Genomic DNA, 16,470 nt, shown 5'->3' with positions numbered 1-16,470 from the left:
GTTTATCATATTAGTATAAATGAAGTTGGTATATATATATATATGATGTATGCTTAAATTGATCAGTCTAGTAATATTAATATGATAGCTACACATATTATTTTTCTAAAAATATATGGGTCATACTCGATACATTTATTTTTTAAGACCTGCAAAACTCATATAAACTCGACAAACACAATATATGCGGCCGGTTAGGTGATACATTTAATTATATATCTATACATCTAGAATATATGGGTTTTTTTATTTATTTATTCTCTAATTAATTTTAATTGGAGAGAATAAATATATATATATGATAGAGTAAATACTATTTTAATAACATTTAAAATAAATAAAATTTTATGAAAATATTTTAAATAAGATAATATATATATATATATATATATATATATATATTATAAGTTTTTGACGTGCCATGTTTGGCACGTCAAAAAATTTTGACGTGTCATGCATGGCACGTCAAAAACTTTTGACGTGTCAAGCATGGAAGACAATTGCGTGAAAACATGCGGTCAATGTTGCGTGATCTATTCGGCATGCACAATGTCATGGAAGACAATTGTGAGCCTGAAGTTGCGGTGCAGGGGAATGAAGAAACTGTGAATGAAGAAGCCGACGACAGTGACATAGTAAAGTACAGTAACTTGCTTAAGAAGGCAGAGAAGCCACTTCATGAGGGGACCAAACATAGCAAGCTTAGTGCTACTGTACATCTGTACAACTTAAAGTGTGTTGGCGGACTTAGTAACACAATATTTTCATCTTTTCTTGAGTTCATCAATCAGTTGTTGCCTCCTAGTGATGAAGCTTTGCCGGTTAATACATATGAGGCAAAAAAGTTTCTAAGGGACATGGGCCTCGGGTATGAGAAGATCCCGGCGTGTCCTAATAATTGTATGATATTTTGGAAGAACAATAAGGATTTGGATACATGTGCTGTTTGTGGAGTATCTAAGTGGAAGGATGAAATTCAGTTGGATGAGGATGGGCAACCCATATCATCGAGTAAGAAACGTCCGGTGAAGGTGTTGCGGTGGTTTCCACTTATACCACGACTACAGAGATTGTTTATGTCAGAGCATACTGCTCCTTACATGAGGTGGCATGCAGAAGGCCGGACTAAGGACGGTGTATTGAGGCATCCGGCCGATGGTGAAGCGTGGAGGGCATTTGATAATTTGCATCCAGACTTCTCGGCGGACAGCAGGAACGTCAGGCTTGGACTAACCTCGGATGGATTTAATCCGTTCGGAAACATGAGCACATCCCACAGCACTTGGCCTGTAATGCTTGTACCGTACAACTTGCCTCCTTGGACGTGCATGAAACAAACTTCATTTATACTATCGCTGATAATCCGGGGCCCAAAGTCACCTGGAATGGATCTAGATGTCTACCTACAACCCTTAATTGAGGAGTTACAAGAATTATGGACTGTAGGTGTACGCACATTTGACGTGTCCAAAAAAAAGAATTTTGTGCTACGAGCCCAGTTGATGTGGACAATTAATGACTTCCCGGCATACGCAGATTTGTCTGGGTGGCCTAACAGGGGTGAGAAGGCATGTCCCTGCTGTATGTACTCGACGAGGTCCAGGCGGTTAAAACACGGCAGGAAATTTTGTTATATGGGGCACAGGCGATACTTGCCTATTGATCATCCGTGGAGGAGAAATAGAATAACATTTGACGGCAAACAAGAATTTGCATGTGCCCCAGATGTGCCAAGTGGAGATGAAATTCTTAGACAATTGCAAGATATGGCATATGGAGATGAGAATGCCGGCAAGGCAAGGGCGGATAAGAAGAAAAAAGACAAGAAACGGAAGAAGAGTGGGGCGACAGAAAGAGAAGGCGATACTGCTAACGTATTGTGGAAGAAGAAAAGTGTTTTCTTTAGGTTGCCGTATTGGAAAGATAATCTATTGCGGCACAATCTTGATGTCATGCACATTGAGAAAAATGTGATGGACAACATTCTTGGTACAATACTAGACATTCCAAAGAAAACAAAGGACAACATCCAAGCCCGCACAGACTTGCAAGAAATGGGGTTGAGACATACACTTCATCCGTACATAGGCGAGGATGGTAAAACATATATGCCCGCAGCTTGTCACACGATGTCTAAGGAAGAGAAAACTCAGTTTTTGAAAGTGCTTCGAAATGTAAGGGTGCCGGACAGATATGCCTCTAATATTTCTCGATGTGTACGACATAGTGATTGTACGATATTCGGGTTGAAGAGCCATGATAGTCACGTCATTATGCAACAACTTCTCCCTATTGCATTGCGTGGATCATTGCCAGGAAACGTGGTAAGACCACTTGTCGGGATTTCTGCATTCTTCAGGGGCATATGTTCAACGTCATTGACACGAGATGATATGGACCGATTAGAGGGTGACATTTATATTACTTTGTGCCAGATGGAAAGGGTCTTTCCCCCAAGCTTTTTTACTGTGATGGTTCACTTGGTCGTGCATCTTGTCCGTGAATGCCGACTTGGTGGACCGGTACAATATAGGTGGATGTATTCGGCAGAGAGGTAAAATAGCTTTACTAATATTCATATTTATGAATTTTTATTTTATATGAAATCGTCACTAACTATAATGAATAAATTATGATCATATGTAGAAGCCTTGGGGTGTTCAAATCTAATGTCCGCAATAAAGCGGCTCCTGAGGGATGCATTGCGGAGAGCTACATAGCAACGGAGTTGGTTGCGTTCTGCTCAAGGTATCTAGACCACGCACCAACATTTCACAATAGGACTGTAAGAAACCCAGATGGTTCAAAGGGGGCGGGAACACAAGTTATCCTCGACCGTGTCACATTGACACAAATTCACCGATACATTATTTTTAACTCGGATGAGTTCCTTCAACTACGGACGTAAGTCGTGTTAGTAGTGTATACAAGTTCAATATCACCTTGAACCCTTAGTTGTGAATTATAATATAATTGAAACGTTGTATTGTAGGGTGCACATGGATACACTTAGGCGTTCATGCAGTAGGGGGCGAACGACGGAGGATCAGTTTGAAACCCAACATCATGCGCTATTCTCCGATTGGTACTGTGACTACTTAAGACTACCGTTACGTTTAACTGTTACTGACCCATTATATTTAGTTATTGATTCATAACAACTAAAAAAACTTTCTTATGGTCAAATTTTATGTATGTGCTTATAGGTCGATCGATTGGACGATCGACAAAGGAAGGAATTAGGTCACAAACTGGTAATGCATTGTAGAGGGCCGAAGGCCACAGCGACTAGATATAACAGATATGTGATTAATGGAAAGCTGTTTCGCACTATTGCATGCGATGCTGGAAAAAGGACCCAGAATAGTGGGGTGTGCGTGCCAACAGTTGATGGTGAAACGTACTATGCGAAGTTGACGGAAATAATTGAGGTGGAGTACTTCGACAGGACTAGGTATGTTTTGTTCAAGTGCGATTGGGTGGATAACACGAGGGACAGGGGGTACAAAGTTGACGAGTATGGCATACTGCTTGTCAGCTTCAAAAACCTTGTCCACCGGGGCCAGGAAATTACTGATGAGCCGTATGTGCTAACGTCACAAGTTGACCAAGTCTTTTATGTCCAAGATGAAAGGGACCCTGATTGGGCTTGTGTTGTAAGAACTAAACCTAGGAACGTATATGACGTTGGACAAGGTGAAGGTTCTGATGATGAAAGTGTCAGCTCCCACGAGTGTGAGCCGCTCCTATTGACTAGCAGTAATGAAGTGGATCCCCAGGATGACATTGACTACATCCGACAAGACTTAGATCCGTATGTGATTTAAAAAAATTTAAAACTTTAATAATATATATCGTTCACATTTATTTTGACGTATTTAATGTTATTTCTTTCTACATTGATTGGTTATATTGGTGACTTTTTTATCTATTATATACATAATTAATTGAGTATATTATGTGTTTTGCAGGTTGACATGAGTACGCGGGGGAAGAGTAGACGACGACGGTCCCCACAGATAGACGACCAGGGGTATAGACCCTTGCTCCCTGAGCATGGGGAAGGGTCTCAGCCGATTCCCTATGATCTTGGCACTCCATATCCTACCATGAGCGAGTTAGGTGTATGTGGACATGGTGAGGTAGAGATGATGTTTCCCCATGAGTTGAACACGGGTATACCATACAGTGAGCCATCGCAGCCAGATGATAGCGAGACACAATACTATGGGGAGCATGCGGATGATGGCTCAGGTGACTTGGAGGCCGAAGATCCTCCAGAAGTGTTGGGCGTTTGACAACTCCGGACAATAAGTAAGTATATATGTTTAAAAAACTCAGTTTGAATATGTATAAAATTTATGTAGTTAGTATTAAATTTGAAATAAATAAATTTTGCAATTATTAATGTGTTAGGTACCAGGGGAGACGGGAGCACCCAATTTCAGGTGGTGGACATCCCACCATCGAACAAGAAGTGGGAGGTCCCCCTTGGCCAAAAAATTGTCTGCGAGTACAATAAAGCATGGCAGCCCGTAAGATTTAGCGGGATGAAATTCAGAAGGGAGGCCGGGAACGTCATAAGGGCAGGGACTTATGTTAAGCTCCAAGATGAGTGGGAGCATGTACATCCTCGTGCGAAGGAAGATATATGGGACACCCTTATGGTATGGTTACATTTTTCCTCATATTTTAGCAGATGTATTTCAATATTTTAAACATTAAAGTGTGCAATTATACGCCTAATTTGTTCGATTTATATATGCAGACTCAGTTCTACATGCCGCCTGAGTACAATATTGAGGCGATTAAAAGGGACGCCTTCAAATATATGGGCACAAAGCTGAAGAGTTGGAGACACTCTGTAAAAAAATCATTAAAAATTCAAGCGGGTGATACTCCAGACTCAGTGAAGGCGAGAATGGGTGAAGATGCCGTTAGGAGATACGACCCAGTGGACTTGAATGTCTTGTTGGCGAGATGGTGCGACCCGAAAAATCAGGTACGTCAGGAGTGTTTTCAGCAATTACGAGCTTCAAAACATTTTATGAATGACATATATAGAAGTTAATTTTTAAAGAAAAACTAGGAAGAAAAAGAAAAATATTCATGCTTCTTAATTTTAAGTTATTATTTTCTAAAAAACAACTTTTTTACAAACTAAAAACAAAACATGGAAAAAATAGGGAATAAAAAAACTATTCCGAGTAAGGAAGATAAATTTGAGCCATGAACCATCACAATGATTAATGTTAAGTTGTGTTTTGAAACAACATGAATATATTTGAATAAGAAGACAAAATGAGCAATTGGCTAGTGGAATTAATTGTAGTTTCATTAATTCTAATTGGGTTAGGCCTGACATTTTAAGACTTATATACATGTAGGAGTATGCTGCCAAGATGAAAGAATTGCGAGCAAAAAACAACACGCCTCACTGCACTGGGTCGATGAGCTATGCTAGAGTGACACATCAAGAGGTACTTATATATATATATAATCGGTTGTTTAAGTCAAAAACACGTCTTAATTTTTTTTTGTATGCAGACCGTAGACGCGGGGGGCACTCCTCCAACTCGAGCAGAAAGTTACATCAAGACTCACACATACAAGGAAGGTGGCTATCCGAATGACGTGGTCAGAGAAAGATGTGTAAGTACTCAAGCATATATATTTTGATAAATTATTTATGATTAACGTTCCTTATACGAGATACTAACTTGTTTTTTAATGTACAGGAGAGGATGAAGGAATTGGCGCCCACTGACCCGGCAAATACTGATACCGTGACAGAAGGGACGGTACGGTGGACACCTAATGACGCGTATGCTCAAGCGCATGGAAATAAGCCGGAGTATGCTGGTAGGGTCCGCCAGCTGGGTCCGAATGTGCTGCCGGTGCGGGGCAGCATACATTCATACTATACACCGTCCCAGACACGGTCGTAAAATTCTTGGAGCTCCTCGTTCTCACAGATGACAGATAGAATCAGAGAACTTGAAGAGGAGCGGGCAGCACAAAAAAGTGCAATGGATGAGATGACGAGGCAGATTGAAGCACAAAAAGCCCAGATAGCAGAGAAAGATGACATTTTTGAGGCTCGTTTCCGCCAGCTCGAGGCAATGTTCGGGTCGACGTCTGGGTCTACGCCCCCGAGAGGTAATTCTATATTTTATTTTGTTTTTCTAACAATTGTTCACTGTTAGAATAACTGTTACAAACCCCTAGTTATAGCGGTCCATTTTAAAACTTACATATATTTGCATCATATTATAGAATAATTTTTAATTTTTGTATTGATTATTATTGGTTCACAATTCATTCGCAGGTAATGCAAATTAGGAGTTGGAGGATGATTGTGTTGAGTAGAGCGCCATAGGGCTGGTCATCACTGTTTGTTAAGTTTTACATACATATTATTGTTTATTGTTTTGTATATAGTTAGATCTCACTATATGCTTGTTGAGACTAATTGAAACTAATTTCTAGTAGATACTCCAGAAATGTTTTATTGTATATTTGTTTTGCCTTGTGTTAGAACGTTTTTTTGATTTATATATATGTTTTGTTATGTGTTGTGTTGAAATGTAGTATGTGTGTTGAAATTTTGTTTGTTGGATATTGGATACATATTATTAATGAAGTTGTGTTGTGTTGGATATATATATTGGATATAGAATTTTGTTTAATGAAATTGTGTTGTCTTGGATATATATATTGGATACTGAATTTTGTTTAATGAAGTTGTGTTGTGTTGGATATATATATTGGAAATAGAATTTTGTTTAATTAAGTTGTGTTGTGTTGGATATATATATTGGAAATAGAATTTGGTTTAATGAAGTTGTGTTGTATTGTGTTGGATATATATATTGGAAATTGAATTTTGTCTAATGAAGTTGTGTTGTGTTGGATATATTATCTTGTTTAATGAAGTTGTGTTGGATATATATATTGTTGGAAATTGATTATGGATTGGATTAGATTGGATTATGGATAGTAGATTATATATGTGGATTGTGGATTATGGATTATGTAGATGGATTGTGGATTATGGATTATGTAGGTGGATTGTATTATGAATGTGTATTATGTATTGGATTGTAGATTGTGGATTATGTAGGCGGATTGTATTATGGATGTGTATTATAGATTAGATTGTAGATTATGTAGGTGGATTGTAGATTATGTAGGTGGATTGTATTATGTATGTGGATTGGATTGTGAATTATGGATTGGATTGTGAATTATGTAAGTGGATTGGATATTGAATTTTGTTTAATGAAGTTGTGTTGGATATGTATATTGGATATTGGATTTAGTTTAATGATATATATGTTGGATTTTGGATATATATTGGATGTTGGATATTGGATGTTGGATATATATTGGATATTGGATGTTGGATATTGGATATATATTGGTTGTTGGATGTTGGATATTGGATATATATTGGTTGTTGGATGTTGGATATATATTGGATGTTGGATATATATTGGTTGTTGGATGTTGGATGTTGGATATATATTGGATGTTGGATATTGGATATATATTGGTTGTTGGATGTTGGATATATATTGGATGTTGGATATATATTGGTTGTTGGATATTGGATATATATTGGTTGTTGGATGTTGGATATATATTGGATGTTGGATATATATATTAGATATTGGATGTAGATTATGGATTACAAATATTTGAATATTGAAATTATTGTAATTGGAATTGAAATATCAGGAATATTGGATTATTTGAAATATCAGGCATATTAGAATTATTAAAAAAAAAAAAAAAAAAAATTTGACGTGTCAAACTGTCTGACACGTCAAAAATCACACATACAAATTGTTGACGTGTCAAAATGGCACGTCAAAAATGTTTTGACGTGTCATTTTGACACGTCAAAAAAGTTTTTGACGTGTCAAAATGACACGTCAAAAACATTTGTGACGTGCCATTTTGACACGTCAAAAAAGTTTTTGACGTGCCATTTTGACACGTCAAAAACATTTTTGACGTGTCACTGTAGACACGTCAAAAACCCCAGTTTTTTGACAACCCTTTTAACGGTCGATAAACGTCAAAAACGACGCGTCAAAAGAGGTTTTTGACGTGTCAATACCATTGACACGTCAAAAACCCCTAGTCAAAAACAAAATTAATTTTTGTAGTGGACGAGTTATATTCATTTTTGTATAGTTTTATTAATCGTAATTGGGGTAGGGCTCACATATGAAGAATGTTAATTGTGTAGGAGTATGTTGCGCATATGAAGGAATTGCGATCATTGAACAAAACGCCCCACTGCACTGGGTCAAAGAGCTTTGCCAGGGTGACACTTGAGGAAGTATATGTGTCATTTACCTTATATATATATATATATATATATATATATATATATATATATATATATATAGATGTAAACATTTTAATATATATCTAAACATATGTTTATGTTTTCTTTTTTCTGCAGACTGTAACTGAGGGCACTCCTCCTGCACAAGCGCAATCTTACATCAAGACACACAAAAAGAAGGATGATAGCTATCCAAATGAGGAGGTTAAGGAGAGATGTGTATGCTACTCACCGATATATCTTGATTACTATGTGTGTGATAACTTATTTATGATTCACACTTATATAACGCACCAAATTTTAATGTAACCTATAGGAGAGGATGCATGAGCTAATACCCACTAACCCTGCAGCATCGTCGAGCGTGATGGAAGGGACGGTACAGTGGCACCGAACGATGCATATGCCCAGGCGCACGATAATAAGCCTGAGTAAGCTGGCAGGGTTCGAGAGGTTGGTCCAAATTTTCAACCTATGTGCGGCAGCATACATTCATATTATACTCCATCTCAAGCACAGTCATAGAACCCGAAGAACTCGATGGTGTGCGTAATGATTGAAAGAGCACTTCAAGCTGAAAGGGAACAGCACATGGCACAGGTGGATGCACTGTTGGCTGCACAACGAGAGCAGATTGCTGCCCAAATGGCTACAATAGATGCTCAGATGGCGGCTCAGATTACAAAAAAAAGATGCTCAGATGGCAGCTATTGTGCAAATTTATTTAACTCTCAAGTGCACGAATCGATTGTAATTTAATCGATTGCAAGTGCGAGGTCGATCCCACAGAGAATTGTATTCTTGAAAGAGCAATTTAAATCTAAACTAATTAAATCCTAACCTAGTTTCAAAATGGTTTTGAATTTTGATTTTTGAAACTAAAAGACAAACATAAACTAATTAAAATAAACTAAGAGATAAAAGACTAAGGTTTGGGAATTCACACTAATCGAATCACAACAACATACTTCCATGTTTATCTATATTAATCGAAAGTTCTCACAATTAAAATCTTAGATATGTTTTACTATGCTTCAACTGTTAATCAAAATCATCTCACGTATCCATTCATTGCACAAATCACAAAAGGAATCCAATATCAATTAAATCATCAAATGTATCCGTAAATTACAAAAGATATCCAATCTTAATTGAAACACCAAATGTATCCGTAAAACAAATCACAATGGATATCCAATTATTTAGGCAAATAAAATAAAGCAATCAATTATGTGAAATTATCTTAAATCATCAAGTGTATCCTTGAATCACAACTAGATATCCAAGAATCATGCCACATATTGAAAAGAAATAAAACAATTGAAATAATAAACCCAATAAAATCAGATAAATAAAGATTTACATGAAAGAATTTATGTTCTTTATCGGTGAGGCTTCATCCTCAACCTTAGTTGGGAATTAGCTTCACATAAAAATAAAACCTAAACTAAAGAGAAACTAAACTAAAAGAAAAGTTGTGAATTATATTCTGCCTCCAAAATTGTATCCCAAAACTAGTCTCTGGAATTGTATATCTTTTCTTGAATGCAAAGAGGTCTATTTATAGGCTTAAGAAAGTCTTAGAAGCCCGAGTAAACCTAGATAATTCGGAGGTCTGTCTCTCAGACAAAATAGAAGTCTGAAAGCGGAATAGGATTCTTCCAAATCTGTGACCTTTTATTTTGGGGAAATTTTGGCATAGTAACCTTCCGAATTAGTAAAATCCTATTTCACAATAAATTGTATTATTTTGAGTTAGCTTTCCAATGCCATTTGAATCACTTCAATCCGATATTGGACCGGAAAGTTATGGTCAAAATACTAAGACATGTGTAGAATCTAAATTTGAATCCAATCCAAAATCTTATCCAATCTGAAATTTAATCCAATCTGATCTTTAATCCGATTTAACCTTTTTCTTGAATTTGGTTAAACTTAACCACATCATTTAGGTCTTCTCAAAGTAAGCATTCTTCCAAACGTTGCATTCTTCCCTTTAAAGCTGTAGTTTTTCTTCAACTACCAACAAAATATCAAAAACACAAAACTAACACAAAACATTAAATAACGACACAATTAAAGGATTAACTAATGTAAATAAAGAGGTCCAAATATGTAATATTTGGCACTTATCAAACACTTCCAAACTTACATTTTGCTAGTCCCTTAGCAAAATAAAATGAAAAATAAAATGAAAATAAGAAACATAAATCCTCTTTCGTGGGAGAGACGATTGCATTTAGCATATTCAACAAGCCTTTTAAGTCCCTAGGCATCCCTAGTGGACGAGTGAAGTCTCATGAGGGCTTAACAGGAATGATAGCCACAAACATTGTAGCATTATGTTGTTAACAAGAAAGAAATTTCACATAAACCATGATTCTTATTTATGAGCAAGCTTAAAAAGACAAACACCATCATCACAGTCAAAAAGAAATCCAAAATCAAATCACTCATAATTGGACAATTCATACCTCATATGTTCTAAAAAGTGTAAAGTTTACTTAGCATAAAATCATAAAGCTTTCAGCTTAAACTCAAGACAAGTTCCATAAAATTTGTAAGAATTCCTACCAAATGAAACAACCAAGGCAAGCTATGCATTTTTTTTTTTTTTTAATTTTTTTGCAGGCTCTGCAATGTTTAACTCCTTTAAGCTTTCTAATTGACCCATGTAACAAGTGTTAGGCCAATGACTCCCAAGCCAGGTGGTTTTAGGGCACTAGATGTAAAACATCCCTAAGGGTTTATTAACTTAAGTCAAAAAGGCTACGAAATCAGATTAGCCATATCATAAATCAACACTAAATTTCACACCTTTTGATGCGAACACTCAATGCTTAATGAGGCAAGAGGTCCGGTTACTCAGCGGAAAATTCAACATGACCTTTCTTTTCTTTTTCCTTCTTTTATTTATTTATTTATTTTATATATTGCAAGCCAATGGTTATTCATCAATAGGTCATCCAACAAATCTCAAAGAGAACAAGCTTAAGCTCAAACATCATACCTCACAGAAAACATGCTAATATGCTCATAAAAATTTATCTCAAAACAAGTGAAATCTCTTTTACCCGAAAATAAGTCAAAGGACTCAGACTCCTAATGACATAATGATGTGACATAATGATGTGTTCAACCCTTTAAGCAATCCAATGAAATGCAAACCATAGTCATAGTTTAACTCAAACTTGACAACAATATAGCACAATTTTTTTTTTTATTTTTCAAAATTTTGTTAACACAAAAAGACAAATAAAAATAAACAAATAAGAACAACAATTAATAATAAGAACAAAAATAAAGAAACAAAGTGTTTTTCCATACCCCCAAACTTGAATTACACATTGCCCTGAATGTGCAGTATAAAAATACATTACCGAAAGTAAGAAAATCTGAGTGTGAACAAGGCCAGGGCGTCCCCCAAGCTTAAACACCAAAACACCTGTCAACAAAAACTAACAGCAATTTTTTTTTTCATAGATACAAACATCAAAAGATTAGTTGCTGTTAGAAACAAAAGCAAATAAAAATAACATGTAATGAAAAAGAAAAGAAAGAATTTGTGGAGTGAAGTGCAAAAAATAAACTGGAGGAGAAAACTTTACAGCGCTTCCCCCTATCATGCGGATGTCCAACCAATCCCTTCCACCCCTTCTTCTTCAAAACTTCATACCCTTCTGGAAGGATATTTCGCCATCTTATGTAGATTTGCTTGCTTCGAAGGATCTTCTTAGGAAAGTAGTTCCTAGATTTGTGTGCTTCTGTGCACAAATCCTTGAGTATCTTGACATAAGATGGCTCTTTGAGACACTCAGGCGATAAAGCTTTGGGCTCTCGATGTGTCTTAAGAGGGACAGTGATGCAGGCAGGAGCTTCAGTATTCACTTCCATGTCACTGGGCAGATTAGGATCCGTTGGGGGCTCACTATTCTCATGGTGCTAAACTTGCTCAGGGTGCTCAACTTGCTCCCCTTTCTCTTCCTCCTCTTTGTTATCCATAATTTCCTCACTCTCTAGTGTGAGGGTGACTCGGGCATGCTCATGATAAGAATTTTTTGAATCATCCTCATCAATCATCTAGTGCCTTTCAGACATCAGCTGACTTTGAAGCTTTTCTTCCTCTATTCTGTTGAAGTCAGCAACTAGATGACCGATCTGTCATTCTATCTTGGTCATGGCCTGCTTGAGTTCTTGTATGTCTTTGTTGTTAGCCATGTTGGAATTCCTCATCTCCTGTACGGCTTAATTGGTGAAACCTTTTAGCTCTTGTATATCTTGGGAATTGCTCATGGTAGTATTCTTCATATCTTGTATGTTCTTATCCATTGATTGCATGAATGCTTTCATCATGTCTTCTAGTGATGACTGTCATGCAGGCTGTGGCACTTGAGTGGTAGACTGATAAACAGGAGGTTGAACTTGATGATCGAACTGCAGATATTCTGAAAGGTGCAATTTATCAAATTGGTGAGCATAATTTCCTACAGCCTGAGCTGATCCTGAGAAATCAGATTGGTTGCTCCAGTTCGGGTTATATAAATTGAAATTTGAATCAAACGCCGGACTGGAGAAACTGGTGTTCAATTGGTCATAGGAAAAGTTAGATCTAGCTACTCTGATTTGGTCTAATTTGTCCCATAAGTCGTTGATCTCAACTCGCAGATCTGGACAATTGTTTTCCTCATGATAAGGATTGAAACAATATGAACATGGTTTATGCGGGTAAAAATTTTGATGGTAGTTGGTAGGAGCTGGTGTCCTACAACTAGGAGAGACATTAAAATCATTAAAATAAAAATTCATGCTTCCCCCTCACTTTTTAGCATGCAAATATCCCGCATAAAACATTAACCATTTTTTTTTTATATAAATAAACTGAAAAGATTAAAACTAAAATTTAAAAGCTCACAAAAAGGACCAAAAATAAACTTTTGGCAAAGATCTACGGAACTACTACAATTGTTGCCTTTGCTGTGAGTGTGCTCGATCGCGCTGATGTGCGCTCGATCGCACTTGAGTGAAGATGCGGCAATTAACGATTGCAGGTGCGCTTGAGCTTGCTGTCTTGGTCCCAAGTGTGCTCAATCGTAGTAGGGCTGCAATTGATCACACTAGCAGGGGTGTGCGGAAGGTGTTGCGGCAGAACTGTAAAACAAGCCAAACAAAACAAAAAACAACAAGAAAAATCTTTTTTTTTTTTTATTAGTAACACGAATAAAACAAAACAAATTGCAGAAAAATAAAATCCAAATTATAACTAGTAGAAGAATAAAACTAATTTAGAAATAAATTGGTTTCAAAAATTGAACAAGTCCCCAGCAACGGCACCAAAAACTTGTTGTGCAAAATTTATTCAACTCGCAAGTGCATGAATCGATTGTAGTTTAATGGATTGCAAGTGTGAGGTTCATCCCACAGAGAATTGTATTCTTGAAAGAGCAATTTAAATCTAAACTAATTAAATCCTAACCTAGTTCCAAAAGGGTTTTGAATTTTGATTTTTGAAACTAAAAGAGAAACATAAACTAATTAAAATAAACTAAGAGATAAATGACTAAGGTTTGGGAATTCACACAAAAACTTGTTGTACAAATTTTAATATACTCACAAGTGCACGAATCGTTTGCAATATAATGTTTTGCAAGTGTGAGGCGAACCCACAAGAAATTGTATTTTTGAATAACAAATTTAAATCCTAACCTAGTTCCAAAAAGGTTTTGAATTTTGACTTTTTAAATTAAAAGACAAACATAAACTTATTAAAATAAACTAAAAGATAAAAGACTAATGTTTGGGAATTCACACTCATCGAATCATAACAACATACTTCCATGTTTATCAATATTAATCTGAAGTTCCAACAATTAAAATCTTAGATATGTTTTATTATGCTTTAACAGTTAATCAAAATCATCACATGTATCCATTCATTGCACAAATCACAAAAGGAATCCAATATCAATTAAATCATTAGATGTATCCTTAAATCACAAAAGATATCCAATCTTAATTGAAACACCAAATGTATTCGTAGAACAAATCACAAGGAATATCTAATTATTTAGGCAAATAAAATCAAGCAATCATTTATGTGAAATTATCTTAAATCATCAAGTGTATCCTTGAATCACAATAAGATATCCAAGAATCATGCAACATATTGAAAAGAAGTAAAACAATTGAAATAATAAACCCAATAAAATCAGATAAATAAAGACTTACATGAAAGTATTGATGTTCTTCATCGGTGAGACTTCATCCTCAACCTTAGTTAGGAATTAGCTCCACATAAAAATAAAACCTAAATTAAAAGAAAAGTTGTGGATTACATTCTGTCTCCAAAATTGTATCCCAAAACTAGTCTATAGAATTGTATATTTTTTATTGAATGCAAAGAGGTCTATTTATAGGCTTAGGAAAGTCCTAGAAGCCCGAGTAAACCTAGATAATTCGGGGGTTTGTCTCCCAGTCAAAATAGAAGTCTGAAATCGAAATAGGATTCGTCCAGATTTATGACCTTTTATTTCGGGGCGATTTTGGCATAGTAACCGTTTGAATTAGGAAAATCCTATTTTACAAGGAATTATAATATTTTGAGTTAGCTTTCCAATGCCGCTTGAATCACTTCAATACGATATTTGAGCCGAAAGTTATGGTCAAAATACGAAAACATGTGTAGAATCTGAATTTGAATCAAATCCGAAATCTTATCCAATCTGAAATTTAATCAAATCTGATCTTTAATCCGATTTAACATTTTTCTTGGATTGTTTAAACTTAACTGCATCATCTAGTTCTTCTCAAAGTATGCTTTCTTCTAAACTTTGCATTTTTTCCTTTAAAGCTATAGTTTTTCTTTAACGACCTACAAAATATCAAAAATACAAAACTAACACAAAACATTAAATAACGACACAACTAAAGGATTAACTAATGTAAATAAAGGGGTCCAAATATGGAATATTTGACACTTATCAGCAGCAAAAGATGCCATGTATGCCCGTTTTCACTAGCTTGAGTGTAACATCCCCAGCCCGTTAGGGTTAGGTTTGTTAATGATTTTCTTACTCGCAAAGATCCATAAGGTTTATCAACTAAACACTACTAGTATAACAATGAATGCATGAAAGTCTAGAATATCATGTCTAAAAATAATAACTAAACTGAAATATTCTTGTTTAACAGAAATATGTCTCACAACGAGATAGATATCCTTATTAAAATAAATCTATCAATTTCTGAAAGAAAACTGTGCCAACACACTTATTAACTTGACTAATATGAAATCATAAGAAATCCTAAATACGCCTGCCCCCATTCCGGCCTCCTAGTGCAGCCTGGTCACCACCTGAAACAAGAAATAAAAATTGATGAGCCCAAAGGGGGCCCAGTAAGTGAAATCCACAGCCATGAGCAGTTTTACTCCTTGTCCCGTTTTGAAAAATGGAACTCATAAGTACATATGTTCCCAGTATATTTTTAAAGAAAACAGAAAGCAAATAAAATATATTTTCATCAATAAAATTTATGATAGTCTTTATCTCATACTAGGGCCCATGTATACTGTTACCCCCATATACTAGGGTTGCGCGGTCCTTGCGACCTGTGATGAGATACTGTGGCCGCAGCCCCGTCCCCTGGCCAGCCGATTAACTCTGGGTGCACTCAGCATGGCAAAAATAAAACTATGATGGAACCACCTTCTGGCAGAGCCTCCTTCAGCGGTTGCGCCTCCATCCTTAGCATCGGCACCGAGCTTTTCTCTTGTTTCTCTTGGGCCAAAAATACACTCCTCCCTACATGTGCCCTCATTTTATAACATTCTTTTCTCATTGCTTGTACTTCTCTAGGGCAACATGTAGGAGGGTTTATGATCATTGTCTCAAAATTCTCTTTATAAACATCACTATTTTCACAATAGTTCTTTTTCTCAAACTTGTCTTGCATGTAGCAAAATTTCATAATATAAACAAAATAATCATTTGCAATTGAAAACAAAATTGCATAAATAGCATGACATGATAATTTTTATGGAAGGGATAATAAATTCACTTACCTCTTGACTGCAGTAAAATTTTCCTCTGACTGCTAACTAATCTCCTGAAGGA

General features: G+C 36.0%; 1 protein-coding gene and 1 non-coding gene across 2 annotated transcripts; both read left to right on the top strand.

The window, feature by feature from the left end:
• The first annotated feature begins 641 nt into the window (after positions 1-641).
• On the top strand, positions 642-4,298 carry LOC148586863 (uncharacterized). Its single transcript, XM_088514370.1, has 4 exons — positions 642-2,554; positions 2,647-2,896; positions 3,207-3,814; positions 4,001-4,298. The coding sequence occupies exons 1-4, from the start codon at positions 858-860 to the stop codon at positions 4,296-4,298; spliced, it is 2,853 nt and encodes a 950-aa protein (XP_088370496.1). The 5' UTR covers positions 642-857.
• A 3,608-nt stretch (positions 4,299-7,906) lies between these two features.
• On the top strand, positions 7,907-8,012 carry LOC148586862 (small nucleolar RNA SNORD90). Its single transcript, XR_015911813.1, has one exon. It is a non-coding gene; the product is annotated as a small nucleolar RNA SNORD90 (small nucleolar RNA).
• The last annotated feature ends 8,458 nt before the right edge of the window (positions 8,013-16,470 follow it).

The sequence above is a fragment of the Corylus avellana genome, chromosome 3 (assembly GCF_965113065.1).
Source record: "Corylus avellana chromosome 3, dhCorAvel1.hap1.2, whole genome shotgun sequence".
Classification (NCBI taxonomy): Eukaryota; Viridiplantae; Streptophyta; class Magnoliopsida; order Fagales; family Betulaceae; genus Corylus; species Corylus avellana.
Note: the sequence above shows the minus strand (reverse complement) of the source record. Positions and strands in the feature narration are given on the sequence as shown.

Excerpts from the sequence above, each read along its gene's own strand:
- LOC148586863 (XM_088514370.1), top strand. The coding sequence starts at position 858 with ATGGGCCTCGGGTATGAGAAGATCCCGGCGTGTCCTAATAATTGTATG. Across the intron at positions 2,555-2,646 it reads TGGATGTATTCGGCAGAGAG|AAGCCTTGGGGTGTTCAAAT; the intron begins GTAAAATAGCTT and ends GATCATATGTAG. Across the intron at positions 3,815-4,000 it reads ATCCGACAAGACTTAGATCC|ACGACGACGGTCCCCACAGA; the intron begins GTATGTGATTTA and ends GGGGAAGAGTAG.